The sequence below is a fragment of the Cygnus atratus genome, chromosome Z (genome assembly GCF_013377495.2).
Source record: "Cygnus atratus isolate AKBS03 ecotype Queensland, Australia chromosome Z, CAtr_DNAZoo_HiC_assembly, whole genome shotgun sequence".
Taxonomy (NCBI): domain Eukaryota; kingdom Metazoa; phylum Chordata; class Aves; order Anseriformes; family Anatidae; genus Cygnus; species Cygnus atratus.
Window position 1 is genome coordinate 67,350,985 of NC_066396.1, and position 24,149 is coordinate 67,375,133.

A 24,149-nucleotide genomic window follows, 5' to 3' on the forward strand; every position below is an offset into this window, starting at 1 on the left:
GCAGTTGTGGGTGTTATTAGCTGGAATTTCCGTTTGTGAAGCATAGACAGAAACAGATTTAGAGGAAAAGTGACTGTGGGACTCATCTTGAGGTTTTGCCATCTCTATCCCTGATCACAGATGAAAGAAAGAAAATCAGCCTTCATCACAAAAGACTTCTGTTTGTGCTGCACATGCTAAAGGGATACAGTTCTTTTGTTAGGCCTCTGGACTTGAGGTCTCTTTTCTGCAGATGCCTCTGAATTGCTCTTCTCCTGAGACAGACACATTCATTCAAAACAGATATAAGGAAGCTAGTGCTCCAAGAGTAATAAAAATCCTTGTGGAGCCATTGAATTTATAATATTACCCAGTCCACCTTTTTCTAAGGAACTGTTTTGGTTCTTTTTTTTGTCATAATTCACCATTTAATTTTGTAGCATTGATTACATGCTTGTGAAAGATTGAACCTCCTTCCACAGAAACAAAACCATTTACCACAGCTGAACAAGGGTTCCTTAGACTTCCCTTTGTCTAAACAGGGAATCCTGTGGAGGACAACCTACTTCAGGTCTCTTTCCAAACAGATCTTTGATCAATACTTCTCAAGTGCAGCTTTTCAGCAGGTGTTAGCTCACTTTTATTTGCTTGTGACAAAATGAGTCAAAATGTATCATACTTAATGTTTCTCCATAAAAAGTAAACCATTTATCCTGTCAAGGAAGGAAGTTTAGCTAGTTTAATGTAATTTATTCTTGGCAAATTTGCTTCAGCTTATATGTATATAATGACTGTATTGTCCTTAGGATGATTATAAAATTGATAGTTTAATCATTTGTTCTACTGTCATTCCCATTTTAAAAATTGGACTGTCAGGTCTGTCGTTTGTTAGGTTCTCCTTTTGGCCCATCCCAAAGACAGGTAAAATGCTTGTCCTTTTCCAGAGCTCTTGCTGCTCATCCTTCAGCATCATCCAAGACCCTGCACAGTGTCTAGCAACTGCTTTGGCCAGTTCCATTACACAATTTGAAAACATGTACATGATCTGAATTTTTGTGTCTCTTTTCTCTGTTCTGGTCAGCACTGCATTGCCTGAATTTGTTACTTTTCTGATCACAGACCAGAGTGTGGATTTTTGCTGAAAAGTGAAGCAGGAGAAATAGTAAATGCTTCAATCTCTGTATCTTTCATTATTTGTCCTCCTTTATTCAAACTTACTGTACTGGCATTCATTATTCCTATTCTGTTATACTCATGCCATATATTCTTTAGGATGATGACCTTTGTTCCTTTGTTTACATGATCCTGATTACGTTTCTGCCCTCAGAAGTTTTTGTTTGTTTGATTGATTTTGTTGTTGTTGTTATTGTTGTTGTTGTTGTTGTTTTTCCTGTTGGAATTAGAACAACCAGAACATGCAGAGAATAGTGTCATCAGCATTCCCATATGGTAACACTTTCAGCACTGTGCACATCTTGCTGTACTGCTTTTTAACAGCTGTCCAGGTGAAGTCTTAACCCTTGAATACTTCTGTTAGCTGACGAGAAGAAGCCTCATCTCTTTCCTACTTCCTATCCACTATTCCGTAGATCTAGGTCATTGCATCACATCTGATCTTTTCTCTCTTATTTTCACCCAGAGGTATTCAACAAGTCTGCTTCTCACTTTTTCCAGAACTTTAGAAAAATTATTTATATTATTGACATAAAATGTATGTCTCCTTGCTTTTTCCCCAGTTACCTTTTGGGGAACAAGCTGGATCAATATTCTAGTCATATAATTTATGCAAGCACTAACTCATTTCAGGACTGAAACACTTTGGATATTTGGAAGCATTTTTCTTAGTGTCCTCTTAACCAACCAGTCAGCCAGCTCTCTGTATCTTACCTATAAGCTCTGCTGGAAGAAGTAGTGAGTTATATATCAGGTCTTTTCTTTCATTAGATGAGCAAGAAGAGGTGATTTTTTATGTTCCATATTATGCAGTACGGTACAGTATATTCTCAGAGTATATACAGTATACAGTACTGTATATTCTCAGAAAATTAATGTTGATGCTAGATGATACAATCGAAAGGACGTGGGATGAAATTACAGAAAGTTAGTGGAGGAGGAAGGATCAGGTTGTCTGTGAGAATCACAATAGCCATGGAAAATGGAGAGTATCAGGTCACTAGCCTGGCCCTTTTAGAAGCCAGAAATAATAGTACATCACACATAGGAAGGCACTGCACTCATAAGCCCACTTGTGATTCACAAGGAACAGAGTCTGTCTTCAGTAGAAGACTTCAGGGAGACAGACAAGTGTCAGCATGTTTGTGGCATTACTTACATGTAAAGCCTGATCCTTGAAGGTACATATATTTAACCTCATCTACGTCTTTGAAGCTTTTTGAGTTTTACTGCTATTTTATCACCAGACCTTTCCCAAGTATAGCGTTAGTACAGGTAATTCTGTTAATAAAGAGTAGCTGGTTACTATCTATGGTGGTATGTCTTCAGGTGCTACAGAAAACAAACAAGAGTATGGATGAGTACTTCCAAACTACATTAGATGAAAGAAGCAATGCATTTTCATATCTGGAAAGAATGTACTGCAAACAGCAAAGTGCCAGACAGAATATTTTAAAAGTGCAAGGTAATAGTATTTTGCACACAATAATTGTTTTTTTATTAAATATATAATGAAACTAATATAACAGTATTTATCATATTTTACAGTCTGGTTCCATAGTATTTTATGCAGCCAGCTTAGTCAATTTTCCAGTACACAGTGTCAAGAATGTCAGATAATATATAGCTATAAGACTTTTCAGTAACAGATATTTCCTCAAAGCTGGTGGTTGAAATATTTTATCTGACTTTCAAAAATGTAGGCCCCACATTTTTTCAACTATTTTCTTCTTTTATTTTAATCCTTTTGATAATGTGTGCTAATGAATGATGCCGAGCTGAGCATTGTGAACAGTTCTTTAAGAACCACAGGATGTGTAAAACCACACACAATGAAGTATATAAAGTGGCACAAACACTGTTTGCTTTCAGACTGGCACATTCTGTGCCCATCATTGGGATCACATGCTTGCCTATTCATCCCATTCTGTGAACGCAGCTACTACTGATGCTAGGGGCTTGAGGTGTTGATTGACAACTGCAGTAGCCTGTTTCATATTAGATTTCTCTCCCTGTGGTCTTGATAGCAGGATGCTGAACATTCCTCATACTTATTCATTACTTAATTGTATCAGTTTCATAATCATTAATGCAGGTCAAATCTTGCCAATCCTAATCATTTTATTTAATTTAAAGTTGTTGGGATTACTTACATAAGACACTTGGATGTGATCCATCATAAAAACTAAATTACCTCATTGACCTGAGATTGTGTCCAGAGAAGACCCACCTGCCTAGAGGAAAGCCACTAAAGTTAAATATATTTTCACTCTAGTGTGGGAAACTTAACAAACTTCAGGAAGGTTTGAGCTCAGGAGGAACTAGCTGAAATCAGGCTGTTCTAAGGCCCTCATAAATCTCTGCTCATAAAACACCTGCAGTGTGAGCTGCAGCATTTCGGATACTCTTTTCTTGAGTACACATGGTCACTCAGTTTGAAATGTGTGGTAATTTTGTAATGTGAGTTGTAACGAGTCCATATCCATTGGTAATGTAAAACTGATGGCAAGATTTCATGCTGCTTTTGTATGCAAGGATGCAGGTTTGTGTTTTACAGCTGTCAGTTGTAGAATAGCCTGAAGCAGAAGGCTGAGTGAGGAGAGCAGCCTCATGTAGCCATCAGGAAGCACCAGGCATGGAGCACCCATCCATCTACCGTTGTTACACCAGGCTCCAAACAGAGCAAGGAAGCTTCCCCAGAGCAAACTGGTTTATCTGCTGTAACGCCTTACTGGAAAGAGGTATAACATATGAGCAAAACCTCTATCCCAGTGATTAGTCGGGTTCTTTTCCTCCCATGGGGGGATTAGAGATAGCTTCTCATACCTTGTGTCACCTGGGTTCAGGTCCTTCTATAAAACCAGACAGGGAGAGCTGAAGACAAGGCTTCTGTTTTCTGCCTCCATGCCACAACTGCAAGTGATGGGTAAAGTGGTAGAAATGCATAAGCTAGGAAAAGTCTGGTTTGAGCAGCCTGATCCAGTGGGAGGTGTCCCTGCCTATGGCAGGGGGTGAGGGGTAGAATTAGGTGTTCTTTAAGGTCCCTTCCAACCCAAACTAGTCTGTGATTCTGTGGAATGTCCTGTCCCTTCCTATGGGATATGGGTGGTTTCTGCTTCCAGACACAGACAGGCTTAATGATTGTAGGTGCTTAGGTAGGCATTGAGCCAGGCATTTGAGTCTTTTTCGTGAAAAAACATAAGACTTCAGCACTCAAAGGAGCATTTCTCTGAGAAGTTTGTCCATGGAAGGTGTCCCTGAAATCAGGCATTTTAAGCTGAAGTTTTCCGTAATATCATGCCTCGCAATGCATTTCTTGATAAGATTTAACACTTCCCTGACCATCCTTCCACCCCTTCAAGACTTCCCAATTTTGGTTTTCCAGCTAATGACCACAGCCAGTTTTACAAGTGTGAAAAAATTTGGTCTGGAAATTCTGCAGATTCTAGCAAGTAAATATTGGCAGGTGTAGGGTTCATAGAAGACTGCCACCTTTGCAGTGAAATGGTGTTCCTATTGATGATACTGCGACCACCAGACTGTGCTTCTGACTATATATATACAGGAGCCTTGTGTGTGGATTAAAATTACAGGGCTAGGCACTACCACCTTCTGTTAGGTGTTCATGACAAAGAGTAGAAACGTCTGCCTAAGAAAAGCTTCTGGGCTTTGAAAGAGTGTTCTGTGAAACATTTAATTCAAAGATTGTTTCTACTTAGACATTGTTTCCTGAGGTCTTCTTTTCTCCCCTTACTCTTTTACTGTGAAGACATTTATACGAATGCAGACTCTAAGTTTCCTAAGGGATCATGTGCCCTTGCTCCTTATTCTTCTCATGAAATCACAACCCTCTGTTTGTCACAGCATGGTAATTTCCGTGGCAAACAGCTGTGATGTCACAAGCAGAAGCTTATGATTTCAAGAGCTGTTTTATTTTAAATATAAAGTTCCTATCTTGTAGGCAAATACCCCTTGTCCAACTAAACACTGTAATTAAATGGGAACAGAAAATACATGCCATGGAAGCAATACTGTATCTACCTAGCATACTTATCAAAGGTTTCTATGAGATAATGGCAACTTTTCAGTACTCTTTTAATATAGTTTGCTGAGGAGTATTTTGCATTTGGTTCTAATTCTGGGCCACAAATACCTTGTCTGCCAAATACACAAAAAGACATTATTCTAAAGGAGGAGATGATTTATGACATGAAAGCTTTGTATCTTCGCAAGGTCCCAGGAGAGCCTTGGAGGTACTTTTCTTCCTGTCTTGCTGTCTCTCCTGTAATAAGGATGTGGCTTATATTTCCTTAGAGCTTGTGGAGCTTTTAATGCCCTGGCATTTGGATGCTCTCTGTAGAAAGAGGTGGGAGAGACGTTCCTTCAGCTCCTTGTCAGGCAGTGGCTGTGCCTTGTTAAGCACTAAGAACAAAACCAGAAATGGAAAAAAAAAAAAAAGAAAAAAAAAAAAGCAAACTAGAGATTCTGTGCTTGTGTTTCATTAGTGCTGCTGGCTTGATGCCCAACTATGTCAGGAAAAAGTTCCTTTCTTTAGAAATTCAGAGTATTGATTAATGCTCTGTTAGGGACTTCAGACTGAGGAGACACACTCTGCCAAAGATGCCCTCTCTGACAGGGAGTGCTTGGAGGGCCAAGTAGGATTTGACACTAATCTCAGACCACAGCACAGAGCCACCAAATGAGGCCCTCAAAGTCAGAGCTTTCAGCTGAAAAAGGATAAGCTTCACGACAGAGGTCAGCCTATTCATGTGCCCAGAACAAGAGAGAGCTTTAAAAATTGGAAGAGCAAGGACAATCCTCTGCAAGGCTCAGTACATTTCCACACTGTGCTCTGTCTTTCATGGTTATTTAAGCATCCTCCTGAAGCTCAGGCATGTGACAGTGACTTTTAAAACACATGACAAAGATAACAGAATGACGAGCCTTAAACAACATGGGACACACTTCTCTGATATTTGCAGAGCTTCTCTCTCCTCTCTTCCTTTTACAGGATTTTCAGTCTGAACAATTTACAGTAGTAAAAATAAGATGTCATTAGCTGAGCAGGGACGGGATGGAGGGTGGGGAGGAATGAGCAGTATGTCAGAGGAAGAGAAGTAATAGTTCTGACCTCTCGAAGTCAGTGTGAATTTGCCCAGGGCATAGATTTCAAACTGATTGCAACTGCCCTGCAAGTGAATTCTCTCTCCCTCCCTGAACTTCATAGTGTTCAGCTCCAGATCTGAAAGCTATACTGAGAGCACAAGGCTGTGCATGTAAGATGTACCTGGCAGGTACAGTATGTCTCTAAATTTGGGCAAGCTGATCAAAAATCACCTTGCAGAACACAAACAGACCTCCCAAGGAGTGCCTTTGAATGAAGTAGTTAATGATAAGTGGCTTTTTCCTGTCCTTGGTTTACTTAACCATTGTATGCTTTTCATTTCAGGAGTGATTCGGGAGAGTTACCTGAAGGGTCATGATCAGCTGGTGCCGGTTACCCTGCTGGCCATTGCAGTAATTCTTGCTTTTGTCATGGGGGCCATCTTTTCGGGAATCATAGTGTACTGCATCTGCGACCACCGCCGCAGAGATGTGGCTGTTGTGCAGAGGAAGGAGAAGGAGCTGACCCACTCCCGTCGCGGCTCCATGAGCAGTGTTACCAAGCTCAGCGGCCTCTTCGGAGATGCTCAGTCCAAGGAGCCGAAGCCTGAAGCTATCCTCACGCCCCTGATGCACAATGGCAAGCTGGCAACCCCAGGCAGCACTGCCAAGATGCTAATCAAGGCTGACCAGCACCACCTGGACTTGGCTGCTCTGCCAACCCCTGAGTCTACCCCAACCCTGCAACAGAAGAGGAAGCCCAGTCGTGGCAGCAGGGAATGGGAAAGAAACCAGAACCTCATCAATGCCTGCACAAAAGATATCCCTCCGATGGCCTCACCCGTGATCCCAACCGACCTGCCACTCAGGGCTTCTCCTAGCCACATCCCCAGCGTTGTGGTCCTGCCCATTTCCCAGCAAGGCTACCAGCACGAGTACGTCGACCAGCCAAAAATGAACGATGGGGCTCAGATGTCTGTGGAGGACCAGAATGCCACCCTTGAGTACAAAACCATCAAGGACCATCTCAGCAGCAAAAGCCCCAGCCATGGGGTTAACCTGGTGGAGAGTCTTGACAGCATGCCGCCAAAGGTGCCCCAGCGGGAAGCCTCCCTCGGGCCCCCGAGCACCTCACTGTCTCAGAGCAGCCTGAGCAAGCGGCTGGAAATGCATTCTTCTGCCTACAGCGTGGACTACAAGAGGAACTACCCAACAAACTCGCTCACAAGAAGTCACCAGGCGTCAACTCTCAAAAGAAACAACACCAACTCCTCTAACTCGTCCCACCTCTCCCGAAATCAGAGCTTCGGCAGGGGTGACAACCCGCCACCCGCTCCACAGCGAGTGGACTCCATACAGGTCCACGCCGCGCAGGCACAGGCCGTGACTGTATCTCGACAGCCGAGTCTCACCGCGTACAACTCTCTGACGAGGTCGGGGCTGAAACGCACGCCCTCGCTAAAGCCAGACGTACCTCCCAAACCTTCCTTTGCTCCACTCTCCACATCCATGAAGCCCAATGACGCGTGTACATAATCATAGTGGGGTGGGGGGTAGAACAGCAATTAAGCAGAGGTTGCCCTTGAAAACCAGTGTTCTGCAACTGCTCCTCTAAGAAGATGGTTGTTGCAAGCTGAGGATATGTTGATTCTGCTCTCTGGGAAAAGTGGAATATTTTTTTAACCCGAGCCATATGACCCGTGGTTGAAGGTTTGCGATTGCAGGACTCGCCCCCACCGCCCTCCAGTTCTTTGCTCAGAAGACTAACTCTCCACCACAAACATTGAGCCAAAAGCACACAGGTGAAAGATGACTGTGACATTTCACCCCCCCAACTGCACAGTGCATTCCTGAACTGGGAAAGAGTGCTCTGAAAATCAAAACCAATAATTACAAAAACAAAAGGAAAAAAAAAGTACAAAAATTAAAAAAAAAAAAAAAAGAATGCATTGATAAAGCTAACTCTGACTTAACAATGGCAGAAGTTTACTAAGTGCAGGTACTGTGAAATGCCCATCAGTGTTACAGCCGTTTGGTTACAGCAGTTAAATGCCATGCTGGGCGAACTATGTCATAGATTTCTGCTACCCTTCTCTTTTAATGAATAACATGTGACTGTTAACGCAAGTAATTCCTCTTATTTATTGTTCAACTTTCATTTTTCCTAAGGAAATGACTTCTGCATATCATCCTGTGAGCAGCTCTTCAGAGAAGTACCTTGAAAGTTATACCTATTTAACGTGAAACCCATTAACTGGAGTAATTAAAACTCTTTTATTTTTCCAATAAATTCACTGAGTTAAATAAGTTGGAGCTGGAATTCTGAACTTGTGCCTGGACTGTCTGATTAGCTGAAAAAAACGGGGATATCTATTTAAGTCTCTCAGCTAATTAGCCGGCTGGGCCTCTGACCTAAGACAGCAACAAACAAATACCGCAAGTTCATAATTTCTAACGCAACTGCAAGAGAAACTCTTAAAAGCCGCACATTTGTGCACCATTGCTATCAACATGGCTTTGTCAGTAGCTAATACTTTCTGTGAAGGCACCAGCTTGTGATGTGCCATCTCATTTCACCTTGCATGTGAGACGGCAAACAAAATCCTCAAACAGTGTGAACTAGTTAATATGCCGGCTGTTACCATGCATAAATTATGGTCTTATCACACGGGTTTTTCGTGGGAATATATCTGTGAATAGCCTGTTTTCTTCCACATGTAAATTTGTGCCTTACACCCTCAGTTGTGTATAATTGTGAGCTGTAGTATGTAAAACCTTTTTCTTTTTCTCCTTGGAGTAATGCAAATATTTATTGGTCCTTCCTCCTCCAAGCCCTCTCAAGAATCGGAGCAAAGACATTCAAAGAAGAATGTAGTGGCTGTCGGCACAACCCCACGTCCCTCAAGACACTGGGCGAGTGCCAAACCCTCTGGGTCAGTCCCACTTCCAGCTGTGCCAAGTCCTCTCCCACAACTACCTTCCAGCCACGCTGCCCCAAAGGCACCGTGCCGCCCTCCCCGCCTCTCGCACCCTGTCTCCAGTGATCATTCTCCCTGGGCAGCAAAGAAGCCACAAACACCCTTGTCCCCCGGGGCTGGCGTGTCACCTGGCTGGGGACAGGCGCCGGCAAGTGGTGCCAAGCCCCGCAGCATGCCAGGCGGGCATCCCGCAGCACGCAGGGCACACAGAGCTAGGACAGGCAGGCAGGCTCCTGCTGCAGCTACCTGCTGCTCCAGAAGGATGCTGCACATACTCCTCTGGGGAAAAAAAAATGTATTTTTTTTTCCTTTGTTTCTTTTGTGTGATTGTGCATGTAGCTAGCGTGGGAGTGTGCGCGCACACAGGTGTGTGCGTGTGTGTGTGCGCGCAGGCGTGTAAGTTCCTTTCCAGTCTTTCAGTTTATGCAAAAACGTAGATGTGTTTTTAATCTGTTACAATAACTGTGTCAACATACTGTAGACAAATGATGGGGATCGCTTCTAAGCTTTTTATATATATATATATATATCTACTGAACAGTATGTTTGAGTAAGGTGGTTGTTTCTGTTTCAATTTGTTTTTTAAAATTTTATACTTCCATTTGTTTTTCAGGGTTTTGGTTTTGTTTCTGAATGACTGAAAAGACAGATTTTAAGTCCATTAGCTTATAGATGGTATATATAAAGTCTGGATGGTCTAGACCAAAGTGTGTAACAAGGGTGCTTGCATGTTCTTTCATTTCATCATGGCTTCTTTTATGAAACAGTTTTGTTCACCCTTAGTGAACTATGCAGACTGGAGTAGATAGATCTGTATCCAAAGCAATGGTGTTGTTTTAATAAAAACAAACAAACAAACAAAAAAACCTTTGAAAACCGTAGGTAGCAAGGTCATTTTTGAAAAGAACCCACTCACAACTCTCTCACCAAGCTCCAAACCCCCTGAGTACCAAATGCACGGGCCCCATTGCTATGACTCAGCAAAGCGTCCTGTCAAAATGCAGAAGCAAATAATCACAGCAGCAGCTTGTACAGCGATCTGCCTTTGTAATGTACATCTTGTCCGCTACCAGCTTGACCTTGAAATTCTCATTTGGTACTCAGCGGGTCTTCTCTTCTTGTCCTTCCCCGTCACTGGTTCCCTTCCACCCCTTGTTTTGAGGGGTTCATAAACCTATGTGTGCCTTTGCTGTCCACCCTTGCTATACACTGGTAGATGCAACAAATTCAGACTCCCATTTGTTGTAAAGTTGTAGAGTATCGTGATGTCACCGGTTTCCCTACATTTCCACATCCCCCTAACATCTGATTCACAACTTAATGTATGTTGTAAAAAAATAAAAAAGGGGAAAAAAAAAGGAAAAAAAAAAAAAAGAAAAGAAAGTGGGAAAGAAAAAGAAAGAAATGAGAAGATAAGGGGAAATAAAAGCTCTTGATTACATATGGTAATAAAACCAGACTGTTCTACCTTATTTCTTGTGTCCTGATTCTTTGGTTTCTGTGAAGATTCATCGTTTTCCTTCAAAAAAAAATAAATAAATGCAATGCTGATCATTTAGGCCAGGTTAAAGAAACAAATTTGTTGTTTTCTGTCTCTTAAAGATGAACTTGACTTTAGAATAAGGCGATGGTAATTAAAAATTGAATCACACATTTGCTCTCCCTCTATTCATATTCTACATTTTCTTTTTATGAGCTTGTTCATCATCAAATATTTATGGCAGACTTGATAGTTTAAGAGATCAAGGATGGGATTTAAGCACACGTGGTCCACCAAAATAGATATCATACATACTGAAGTCATACAGATATGACTTCATTTCCAGGTTTTGCACATTAATAATGGGAGAGCCTGTGTTTTCTTTTAGCAGGCATAAATCTATTGTACTTTATAGGCCTGATTTAGAGGATGTTGCCTGAGACTTTAATTCTGCAAGAAAATGGTAGTAAACAGATAAATAACAAAAGCATATACAATGTCCCTCATCCTGACAGTGATTAAAACATACCAAAATCCTTTGCATGGATTTTGTGTAAGTGCGGACAACATACTCACAGCCTCTCCCCTGAAGCTGAACACTCATCTCCTTTAGTAACTGGGCTTAGTAGATTTGTTTTGTCACACAGCTTTGTGTTACCTGCTAGGAACTTGGCAGCATGTGTCACTTTCAGTCTACAGCTGGTCCCTTGTGAAGACACACTGTCCAGCTTGTTCTGAAACCTTTCATACAAGCTGCATCTAGGGAAGCTATGCAAATATAGAGATACCGCTATATTAACATTAATATTAGTACTCCTCTATAAACAACTGCAGGCTGCTGCTTCATTGCTCCTTTTTGTTTGTTTTTCTAAGGTAAATAACCCCTGGTCTTGCTAAAGGTGCCCCTCAGCTGTGTGCTGTGCTGCCAGACAGTCTCACGTCATTCCCATGGATCAGGCCTGGCCTGCAGAGAGGCACCAGGATTGCCTCTGGCAGCAACACCAGCTGACTCTCTTGCAAGGCTCATCCTGCTGTTGCTAGTGAGAGGAAAGTCATGTTAAAGCATGGGCCCGAGGGAGGTAGTGCGGGAAGGGGATGCCCTAATGCATGAGCCCTATAGGCTCTGCAACTGTTCTGTTCTTGTGCCACGGATTTCTTCCCAAATGGGGGTGTGAACCCCTAAGGCAATTTTCCTTCTCAGCGTTTCCTCAGGGCCCATGCACATAGTCACCAGGAGAGCTCTGTCTCACCATATGGCTGTGCAGATAGGACCAACTGAAGGACACAGGGTCTGTCAGATCCCACTGCCCTGGTGGGACCTGGGCCTGCGAAGCAGCAGGATGCTGCCAAGGACAGGTTGCTCCACTGAGCACCCACAGCTCACCCAGGAGAGGCAGTGCCCTCAGCATTTCAGTTCAGATGATCCAGCAGGGTGGCTTTTGACAGGTGAGGAGACCTCTAAGCTATCTGTATGGTGAGATCCATCCCCTGCAGGAAGCACTGGTGCCACTCCATGGAATCACTGGGTTTGGCCTGGACAAAGAAGATACACATGAGAAGCAGAGGTGATGATCTGAGCAGTTTGACTGAGTTAATGTTAACTTATTCATCATAGTAATGGTACTCATGTTAGCCTCATTTAACATGTCATTGAGGATGCATGGAAGATCCTTTCCAATCAGCATTAATTTCAACAAACTTTTTTACAGAAATGTAACCTAGCTGATTTGCTCAAAGCCAAAGGTAAAAAAGTCATGTTCCACTGCCCTCCTCTCTCCTCTCCCTCCAGTAGAGACACTTTTTCAAACTACGCAGGAGTGTAATTTCAAAGACAACCTTGTTAAATCCTGCCCCATTGCAGCTTTGACAACAGGGAATATTTTGCATCTGAAAGATCCTCAGGTGAAAAGTTGCAGGCAGAAACACAGCAAAAGCACAGGCTGTTCAGAGCTGTTTACGTACAGAAGGACAGATGATTTTGCATAACAGGAGTTGGTACCACAGCAGTGATGAACCGATATTGGGAACAACAAAGTGGTTCAGCAAGTGGTTTGAGTCATTTTGGGGATGTGACTCCAGATCATTCCTCCAACACAAAACCAGCCAGGGTAGGATTGCTCTGTGCTCTCTCCTGGGGCTGGACATGGATTTCTGCTCTCCACAGCTTGCTTATAGATCTTGTTTAGAGCAATGTAGAGGACCCAAAGTGGTAGTCTTGTCTGCCCCGCTGCATTGCAGCAGGACCAAGCAAGCTTAACCCATTCTTGCCAGCTGTTTGTCCAACCTCTCCTTGTGAAAGCAGTTTACAGCGGGAAGAAGCAAAAGCCACCCAAGGGAGTGGCACCAGGCTCTTCAGAGTGTCTAAAGAAAATAATAAGCTAAGACAGTGGGTTGTACTGGCTTAGTTAAGACGAGTTTTCTATTTATCCAATTAAAGTTAATTTCCCAGAAGTATGGCACCTGCTCCAACCAACAAGTGTTAGAGGAACACATTGTGTGTGTAATATTCATACATTTCCTGCTGATGTGTGTGCCTGCTAATGAGTCTCTGAGTGGTCTTTTTACTACTTTTTTCCCTTTTTAAAGAAAGGAGGTACTTCTCTTTTTGGAATAAGCACTAAGACCATCATCACATGCCTTGTGCAGGAAAACGATGATGTGTTAGACTTCTTTGTATGAATAGAAACAGGTAAATAGTCATCTGTCCCCTGCCTTTGTAATTTAAACAGTGTAAGTCAGTAGGGAAAGGCTATAATTGGAGTCAGAGTAAGTGAGGTGAAAATTGTTAGGTGGCAGTACCATCTGCATCTTGTTTTAATTAGCCAAGTTTATTATCAGAATATAAAACTTTCTGCTATTCAAGTCCTTGGCTTATTTCAACCATCAGTCCAAAGCGATTGCCACATGTCTAGGTAAGCACAATTACTGATCAGCAAAGGAGAATTATCCTCCCCACTGATCTGGCTAACAGTTACCGTGTCTGGGAGTAGGGACAAAAATATGACTAACCAAGATCATTGTCACATCTGCTTAGTGTTTCATGACAAACTCTATTAAGGCTAACAGCACCACTGTTAATTCAATTAGATCAGTGTTTTCCTTTGCTGGCCATGATGCATTTGGAAGGCCAGCAACTGTAGGCAGAATGTGGCTGGCAGTCCGCTGCAAGGAATAATAGCATCATAAATAATATATTAAGACGAAGACAAATCTAGCAGGCTGCAGTCAGAGCACATCAGCCATAGAGCTGAACCCTGCAATATCACAAGGGGGAAGGAAAAGAGCAGCCCTGACAGGAAATTATAACAACTATAAATGACAGGGACCCAAACTCGCTAGGTCAGCTCTTTAAGCAGAGTGCTGGGGGAGCACAGGGCAGTGGGCTGGCAGCAGCTCAGGCACCGCCTGCCCCCAGATGTACCCTCCTTAGGATGAGGGAGAAGACCCCATATGCCGGGTGTGAGGGTGAGCAATGGGCAGGAGCAGGGCTCAGCAGGTTCCTGGCCTGGTCTCCACGTGGGGCACATGTGCTTTGGGGGCACGAGTCCACCGTTGCTGCCTTCTGGATTTTGGCGATCAGACGGCAACGCACTGGCACATGGGCACAGCCACGCCATGGCTAAAACCCAGGAGTGAGACTTGTGCTCACAGAAACCCTGTTTCAGCCTCTTCTGCAGTCAAAGGGGAAAAAATGAAGCACAACATGCTAGTGCAAAAGCATTGGCAACAGCTTCGTGAAACAACTTCTAATTTGTTTTTAATGCTGACTTGCTGTGTAGAGAAAAACATTCCACATTATGTGTATGTATAGGGTGGGAAAAAAGATTTTATTTCTCTGACTTAGAAATGATGACATAATCTTATCAGTTCTCAACAAACTGAAGTATTCAGTATGCTGATAAAGGTATTGCCTCTGTTGGTGCAGCAAACTGCAGATCGAGCTTTTTTTAATGCTGCTTAAATTGCCTGTGAAGCAGCCTTTTATGAGATATAGTGGTTCAAACAATTTTGCAAAGAGCAGGAGACAAAGAGTTCGTTTTACACTAAACTGGTTTCCTAGGAAACACTGCAAAATGTAACACAATATCTCTGTGGAAGTTCAAGGACGTGTGTGTGTGTGTGTTTCTCCTGACCCTCTTTTTTTATTATTATTTATTTGGTGCGGTGTTTGGTTTCTCTGGCCAATTTTACCTTTTGATGGTATCGACAAGAACAGCACCGGTCTGTACTACAGCAACCCGCAATCTGAAGGGCATTTTTCTCTTTGATAATCAAATGTCTTCTCTAAACAGAAAATCTTGATCCAAAACAAGGCTCTTCACCCCCAGCCCTATTGTTTCAGAAAAGGGAAAAGCAATGACTGTGAGTCCTCAGAGCAAAATTTCAGGCTTCACATAGTCTTCACACCTGGCCCAGTGTGTTTTCTCGTCAGTATGGAGCCTGCAATGCTAATCAGAGACCTGGATGGGTGTGTTGCAGAAAGGCCAGGGTATTAAAGCCCAAGAACATGACTTTCTGAGAGCAGCACTTTGTTCTTGCCTGTGTGCAAGCAGTGTGTCCCCACACTCTTTCTAGCTGAAAAGGCGCAGTTTCTAGCTGGGAAAAGCCAGCTCTCTATCTAAGCAAGAGAGAGCCACATCTGAATTTACCTGCCCGCGTGCCTCTCCCACATGGCTTCTTTTAATCTCACCACTAGCACAATCTTAGAGTTGACAAGAGTGGTATAGTATAAAACCCTTTCCTTAGTCGTGACAGACCCTTATTCTCTGAGCCCGGTGCACTGACATCCCCCACCCTGCCAGCTGCACCAGACATGTTCTAGATGGTGGTGGTTTTTTCAGTTTTGTCCAGCCCCAGCATCACTGGGAGGTGGCAGGGAAGCCTGCAGCCATCCCCACATTACCGGGATGGAGTCTGAGGAGTGCAGGCTGCATGCGCTGCCCTGCTGCACTGCTCTTGTTGCCATGCCTTCCCCTGTCGTTGGTACTGGGAGCAGAGGGGGGGACAGTGGCAAACTGGAGCACACACAGTGACTGTCCAGGGCTGGTCCTGGGAAAGGTCCCTGTTGTGTTTCAGTGCTGCAGGTCATTGGCAACCAGGTTTAAAATTCACAGAAGGACATCCTCGGGTGTCAGCTCGGCTTTGTTAGGCCAGCAGAGCCCAGGCAGGTGGTAGGCCAAGGGCTGGCATTTGCCACTGGTGCAGAAATGTGAACTTTGGGGAACTAAATTCAGCAGCGTGGCTGGGAGTAGAGGGCAGAGCACCCTGGAAGAGCTGGCACCCCTGTCAGCAGTGTAACTGAGCGCTGATCCAGGTGAATGCTTAGCTTTAGGCATGGTTTCATTAAGTGAGTTCCTGGGCTTAAAACTGGGCCCAAACAACTGCTTTTCTGGACATAAGGTCCCTTCTGAAGGAAGTATGCTTACCACATGAAAACCATGCTGAGCTTCTTCCAAACCAACCCAGAGCAGATGGCCCCAGATCCTCCATAAAAACAGCCCTCATTGAAGGACAGGAACCTCGAGGACCTACCTGGCAGAGCTGCGTGGGGTTACAGCAGTGCCATGCCAGTGAAGGCGGGCTGACAGCTCAGGGCTTGTTTCCATCAGCTTTGCTCACAGGTCTATAGCCCTATGTGGTCACCCTCTGTGGCACTCACTGACTGTCCTCACCAGCCTGTTGGAAGCACCAAGGACAGAGGAATGGGATCTGGCTCTGCAGCCTGCGACAGGATATAGCCCATGTACTGGCTCTGCTGTACTAACAGGGCTGAAATGCATTTAGATGAAATTTCATCTCTAAGATTGACAGGTAATCAAGCCCATGGAGATGCTCTATTGTTATATAAACACTTTCCGAGTAGAAGTGCATCTCACTTCCCCGCTGTCCTAAAACTGCCTACACTGGGTGCCCTGTTACTGAAGATTTGAATAATTCACAGCAGCTCCCTTTTATTGTTAGGCTGTACATTTAAATAGCCCCTAACTGCATGCATTTAGTGATTAAAAACCCTATACAGTCAACCACATCTCCAACGTGAGTTATTCGTACTACAACATTAGTCAATGCAGTGAAACCTGACTTTCAGGCAGGGGCTCTCCAAGGTGGAGGTGAGCCATGAGTTAGTCAGCTTGCAATGCTGGGGCTCTGTCTCTGTCTCCCAATGTAATAGCTCACCACGTAGTTTACTGAGACTGTCCAGAAGCCATCTCACCCATAATCAAAATGATAGAGGATTTTCTCAATACTCAGAATGTGAAATGCATTAGGCTGGCTGGCAGAAGACTGAATAGTCTCCAGAGTGTTTGCTTTTAAATGAATATTCCATTTTGCATAACAAATGCAACTCTAGGATCTTTGTTTGTCATAATTTTTCAACAAACGTAACAAAAACAAGTCTACCCAGAGATCAGACTACTACCTACAATGCTAGACTTCACTCATAGTTAGAGTTGGCCTAAAAGAAATAAAATAAGTCTTTCAATTCTATGACTACGTCATACGGAAATTAAAGCAGGAGGTATAAGAGAAAGGATAAACTCCCCCACGAAGACCTAAGTGGTCTTTCCCCATTCCTTTAACAACAGAGGTGAAAGGATGTCCCATTGGCACCGCTCACCCTTTCAGTATTCTTAGTGCAATGTCTTCACCCTTCATGTACCACAGTACTGCAGCTGTGACTGACAGGACTTGACACATCTGTGGGACCTTTACCTGTGTCCCCCACTGGGACAGGGAAGCCACCACTGCTCCTGGGACCAGCACCGCAGAAGGTTGGTATTTATCAGTGCCACAGGGCAGGGATGGCTCTGTGTGGTATGACTAGCCCTGGTGCTTGTGGTCTTCAGTGGTGGCAATGACGCAGGAGGATTGGCTGGATGACCCATTTTATGGGCAGGTAAAGTGAGGGCTGAAGCCACCTTGTCCCCATCTACCTGCAGATCAGCAGCAGAGACAAGGGGCAGCCACAGGAGTCTTGTCCCCAGGTCACTGTCATCTGCCAAGAGACACTTCCTCTTCCCAATTGCCTTGTTTAGTGGACAGCTTTCAGGAAAGGTGCAGCCCCAGAGCTGGCAGCTTTAGGTGGCAGAAACAGAGGGGGAAAAAAAAACAAGTTATTAAAAGAAAAAGAATGGTCTTGTGTGAAGGACTTCCATATAGGGCAGGCTCGCAGGTATGGTCATTTCAAGCAAAAGGAATAAAAGATGTTCTTTTCTACAGGGCAGAAGAAGAATGAAAGGGGAAGACTTGGCCTGAGGGCAGGTCGGGTCAGCATGATACCCTGGGGGGACAAGTCTTGCACAGCCCCTCAGTGTGGTGCATTTACACCATGGGTCCCAGGCTGGGCACCAGCCAAGACACCAGCAACAGGAAAAAAAAAAAAAAAAAAAAGGCTATAGTCAGCTTGAGATTGTACCACAAAGTAAACGCATATATTCAGTTCCTGGTACAGCAAGTGGTCTCAGCAGTGGTCCTTTATGAAGTTCATTGCTCAGGAGCTGATGATCGCAAGTCCTTTCCCCCTTCTCTCCCTGACCCTTCAAAAATTAGGTTTTCTAGCAGTGGGGAATCTGGTGCAAGCAGCCTTTTGACCCTTTTTTTAGCTCCACATGGCTTTGCCAGGAAAGCCAGGGCTGCTCAAGGTGGCAGGGACAAGGTGGGGGCTCCCTCCCCAGGTTCATCAGTGCCCCAGGGTCTCAGGGATAGTCAGTGGTGCCACCACTCCCTGCAATGTGAAGATCACTGGCAGCAAGCAATGGTCAGAAAGAAAGCTATGCTGCTGAGGGCCAGGGAGCAGGCTTTTCCACGAGGCGGGTAGGAGTAGATGGGGCTAAAAAACTGCTATCTTCCCACAAAAGAAACAACCTTATCAGGCTGGAATTTAAGTCATTTAAGAGAGACAGGATGGTCTTACTCATGCAGCTAATTAGAGGTTGCCTCACGTAAAGAGGAAAAAAAAAAAAGCGTAACATTTACAGCAATAAAAATTATGAGTGATTTGTTCCCAAATTGTGCCAAAGAGAAAAAGCCACAGAGCCAAAGAAGTTTTTTCCCCTTCTCCTGAGGGGTTTGAGGACTGCAGGCAGCCAGCTGCCTCCTGCCTGGGGGGGACTGGCACTGGCTGGGAGCAATTAGATACTAGATTATAATTGGGCTTCGGTGAGCTACCTCTCTAATCAGCCATCAGCTGCACTGCTGCTGACAAAGTCGCTGGGGTGGTCTTCCTGCAGCCTTTCTACCTGTTTATCTGCAGAGGGTTTTGTATAGGTTTGTTCTCAGTTCTGGCTGCCCTCGGGACCAAAGGTCTGCCACCTCTGCCAGAGCTCGGAGAGGGAAGGGAAGGTCCCGTGGGTGCCCCACATCAGCCACCAGCGGGATGCAGGTGTGGTGGCCTCCTCTGGTCTGCCCACCTGACTGCCTCACCACCGGGGCAAGGGAGGCAGCTGCCAAGGAGGCCAGAAGGTCTCAAGTCCCAGCCACATCCGTCTTCCTCCTTCCTCTCGTCTCAGGATGTTTTTGGTCCCCACTGGACCCTGACAGAGCCAGAGAGGAAGCTGGACCCGCCAGGCAGAGGCATGGGCTTGCACAGGTCCCTGGGACGTGTTTTGGCATCATAACTATTCAGTACACTTATATGCATGTTACAGAACCCAGATGTATTCATGGAACAGCTGAGGCTGGCAGGCACCTGCACAAACCATCCCGTCCAGACCCCAGCTCCAGCACCACCAGCTGCAGCAGGCTGCCCAGGACCGTGTCCAGATGGGTTTGGAGTACCTCCATGGCTGGAGATGCCACAGCGTCCGTGGGTGATCTGTTCCTGCATTAGATCTCCTCCACTGCAAGATAAACAAAAAAACAATTAAATAATCTTCTGTTTAAAAAGAACTTTATGTATTCCACTGTGTGCTCAGTGCTTCCTGTCCTGTCATTGCATACCACTGAGGAGAGCCGAGCTCGTTCCCATCAGGTATTTGTATCTTTATATGTGTTTTTAATATTCTATGTTTAATAGAAAAATAAAATAGGTCTTCTGTAACTGAAGCGAGTACTGAGCCGAAAAACACATTAAGGAAGGGAGGCAAATTACCAGGCTAAGGAAAAAGGGAATGCAAAGCTACATGGTAAAACACATAGTTAGCCTGTCTGTCTGCATATGAGAGCATCAAGATTTGTTGTCAGATGCTAACAAATTTCCTTGGATTTTATATTTACATATCTTCTGAAGTGTGTGTTTCAGTAAGAATCAAAAGGATTTTCACTGGGCTATCACCATCCTAATCCCTCACTACATTTCAAAAGCTTGTGTTATTGCAAAGCACCTCTGAAACTTCAAGACAAGGCATGCTTGAGATTTTCAGATGCGACAGGGAGAAACTGCCTCTCTGCAGTTGCCCAGACCACTTTTCCATGTTCCACCAAATCAAGGTCCCTGTGTTCTTGGTGGACAATGCCTGGTGATGCTGCAAAAAACAGCAAGCAGCTTCTTGCAGTGTGGAAAATGTTTAAGAGCCTGAAGTACAAGCACACATTCACCCACATCCTGCCATGTCCATTAAAGCAGGTAATTCTGCTGCAATTAAGAACAGTGCATTTCCCAAGAAGGTCTAAGAAGGCACACTTAACCCATCTGTTTAGAATAGTTTATCAGAATAACATCTCAGATGCCACTATGTGGTAAGCACTGGCAAATAACACTGTTTTAATGCTAAGTACTTTGTGTACCATTCTTACTTGAAGACCTTTGTGCATTAAGATATTTTCCTTCTGAGTAGTTCCATTTAATTTCTGCATTTTCAATTACTTTGATGCACAATAGAGATACTCACAAGCCAGGTTCAATTTATTTTATTTTATTTTTTATTATTATTACCCTGTGCTTACGCCAAAAGTGTCTCAAAATTGTACTGAAGACCTATGGATTTTTTGAAACTTTTCTGAATCTACTTCCATGGCAGAGCAATAGCCACATTGCAACATGATGTCCTGCTGTAGCACTTACAGCTGCAGTAGGACATCTCTATAGGATATGGCAGTTCCCAGTAAATAAGCCCTGTCGCTCTGGGTAGCCTTCCTCCCTCTGATTTCCTTTGTGCTTTATTAAAGCATAAACTCCTGTCAGTAAGTTGAAAAACGTATTGCAAGGCTTCAAATAAAAACTCAAAACTTGCCCATATGTACTTCAGATGATGGAAGGAAACAATGCCGTCTTTAAAAGAAACTGAAACTTCAGGGCAGACTGAGGATGCAGCGGCTCCCATGTTCATGGCCATCCATCACCGGTTTTGCATTTGCGGGAGGAAGACTTCACAGACAGCATCTTGCTTATCGGTAACATATAGAATAAAATATCCACAGGTGAGTCTAATCACAGAGAGAGAGGCCCCACAGTGCTGCTTTACACAGAGGTAAAGACCTTTCTGCTGGCAGGCTACCAAGCGGGAGGGCAAACGTCCATCATGTATAGGAGGCTTTACAAGCACCATGAGTAATAAATGACAGTCAGACAGGTATTTTTGGTTAAGTATGAAATAATGCTTCTGCCTAAAGCTACGAATTTCCTCAAAAACTTTACCAGAAGGAGATGGAAACAAAGATTTCTGCATATACATCCCATTTTGTTTCAGGCTTCTTTTTTCAGTTATAGACAAAATAATTCGTCTTGATAGGAATGCATTTTCCTCATGTTTATGGATATGTAAAATGGCTTTATTAAAAGACAATGTTATTATATTTGTATCACTTGTTGACATGTCTGAAGTCTTTAAAGAACCATGGATTAAAGGTGCTATACAGGTGCCAAGTACATGATAATTTACTAATTTTTTCTTCAGAATCTTTTTCTTGGTCTTAATTTCATCTGCAGATATGGATTTCAGAGTAAGATATACAGAATGCCTTTCTGTAACTTTCTTTCTCACTACCATGGCTGTGCTGTGTGGGATGAGCAGACCCAAAGCAAAACATGTGCTGTCTTCTGCAAGGCTGCAGTGGGAGCACTCCCCAAGGCAATCTGAAGATACCATGTAGCTGAAAAACTGCAGGCCTCCCCATTCCCCCACATTATATATATATGTATATATATAAGAAAAACGCAAGAATTAGTTGACTATTTGATCTTGCTTCTTTCGGTTCATCCCCCAAGGGATGCAGAAGGAAGGGATGGTGAGGGCAGTGTCGCTAAAAGCAGGCAGCAGCCCTGTACAACCCTGCCTCGTTGCTGTGAGCAGCCATGCCTGGGTAAAACAAATTATGCAGCTGCTGCTGGGCATTTAAAATGTATGTGAACAAGCTGTCAGTCCACAATCTAAAACTTATTCAGTTATTCAAACTAATTCAATTCCATCACCCAGCCCTGACACCCCTGGTGCCTCCCGCAGACCATTTTAATGGGGAGTGATGTGTAAGTGCAAACACCTGGGAGGCGTGCCGCCGGGGGGATTTTTCTAATACAACAGTCATCGCTGTGGCTGTTAACAGCGCTGGCATTTATGTGATCCTAATTACGCTGTGAACATGAGACGAGCCAGAAAGGCTCACGCCCCTCCTCCTGCCCCCTCTGGCACAGTCTGTGGCTGTCCCCTGGCTGTCCCCATGCATCCTGCACTGACACTGCATCGTGGGCCTTGGGTGTCCCTGGTAGGGTTTACTTCGGCATCGTTCAAGACTTCAGCCAGATCGAGATGCTGATGGGTAGCTTGAAAAAAAATGATCGTTTGCAAGAAAACATTAGTAGCAGTGAACTCTCCCCTCTGTGAGTCCATCTTCATTTAACCGCAGCTCAGGTTGCTGTGACTATGAGCAGACCTGATAGATCCACTCACCGTATTTGCATTCATGTATCTTTGTACAAGCAGTAATAGAATAAAAGGAGGTTTTGCCTTGAGACTGTTTCTGATTTATACTGAAGTTCCCATCTGCAGACATTGTCCTTCAGGATTTTGAAACAACAGCAATGTCTAGACACGGATGTTTTGGTTCCAAAACAATCCTGTGTTATCTGTGCATGAAGGCAAACCACAAATGGGCTCTCTGTTAGGTCCTACAGCATGAATGGGGTTGCATCCAACAGGGTTTTTGCAGGACTGGGCCTTGGTCTGACATTATTTGGTTTGTTTTTAATCAATATTCCAAAGCAGGTGAGAAATCTTTGATGGCAGTGCTCTAAAGATTACCCAGCACCAGCTGGAAAGCAGGACAGATTGAGTCCTGAATTGAATGCCACATTTCAACCATCTCGGGGCATGCAGGACCCTACTGCTGGGGCAGGATAATACAGGCAGGATGCAGGGATAGTCCATCCCTGCCAAGCCAACCAGTGGCAGGATGTGCCGGGGGCTGCCGGACAGCTTAATAGCTTGTGATTTACAGGGGCCAGGGTAGGACTGCTTAGCGCTTATGTCTGGCCTTAAGCCCTGTGGGGCCATGGCTCTGGTGAGTTGCTATTGCTTCTATCAAAGCTGTTTCAGATCAGAAACCCAAGAAGGTGAAAGGCAAAACAGAGATTAAGGGACATAGCTCAGGTTTTACATCCAGTTAATGGCTGAGCCGAGGCGAGAGCCTGCTTTCCAGCCTGGCATCCAGGCTCTGACCTTGCTCTCGCAGCAGCCTCTCTGAAACAGAAAACCAGCTTTTAATGAAGTTTATGTAATCAAGTGGATCTCTTAAATACAGTGGTAGTTTTTAGCAATTTCTAAAGCAATTCATCATTTGCTAGTCAAGGTTGCCATTAAGAAGGTTATTGTTGATTTTTATTATTTTTTAAAACTGAAACCATTGAATTTGCAGCTGCTTTGTTCACAATTGCCCACAACACCATCTCACTGAAAACAGCCTTAGACACGGGGCTCCTCTGGATTTGGGGAGCTGCAAATCCCATCCCCTCTAGGGCTGCAGCCCTCCTCTCGTCCCCAGAGCAGGATTGCTGCACCCCTCTGACACACCAAACACCTGCAGGACAGACAAGCAATGCATATGTCAGGGGACAAAGACCACTTCAAAGAAAGAAAAAAAAAACAGTTAAAAACTGTTGGCTAGAGCCTCTAGTAGGCTAGAGCACTCTTGACTTTATTTTGTGTCATGTATGAGTACAAACTGTGATTGTGGCTGAAAGATTACTGTAGGTAACAGGAGATTTGCTGATGATAAATGACTTATTTTGGAATTCGTTGTGTGTCTCTGATGAACCAATTATCTGAAGAGACAAAAAGTGTTGTTTTCTTACCAACAGTGCTTTCACTTACCATTAACTTCTTTTAGACATGCAAAAAATGTAACAAACACAACTGTAGGAACCTGTACATTGGGTTTGTTCATTTTACCTCTCAGAATAAAAACCTGTATGCACCTAAAATATTTTCAAATTCATTTGCCAGAGTCACTGAAACGAGCAAGACCCACTGCAAATGTTGATGTAATTACAAATTTCTGATATA

General features: G+C 44.0%; 1 protein-coding gene across 4 annotated transcripts in view; it reads left to right on the forward strand.

The window, feature by feature from the left end:
• Positions 1–7,791, forward strand: part of SEMA6A (semaphorin 6A) — a 64,495-nt gene extending 56,704 nt beyond the window's left edge. For all 4 annotated transcript variants that reach the window (XM_035569035.1, XM_035569037.1, XM_035569036.1 and 1 more), the window contains one exon: positions 6,602–7,791. In XM_035569035.1, coding sequence (XP_035424928.1) covers positions 6,602–7,791 — 1,190 coding nt within the window. The remainder of the gene's footprint in view (positions 1–6,601) is intronic.
• Positions 7,792–24,149: the final 16,358 nt, after the last annotated feature.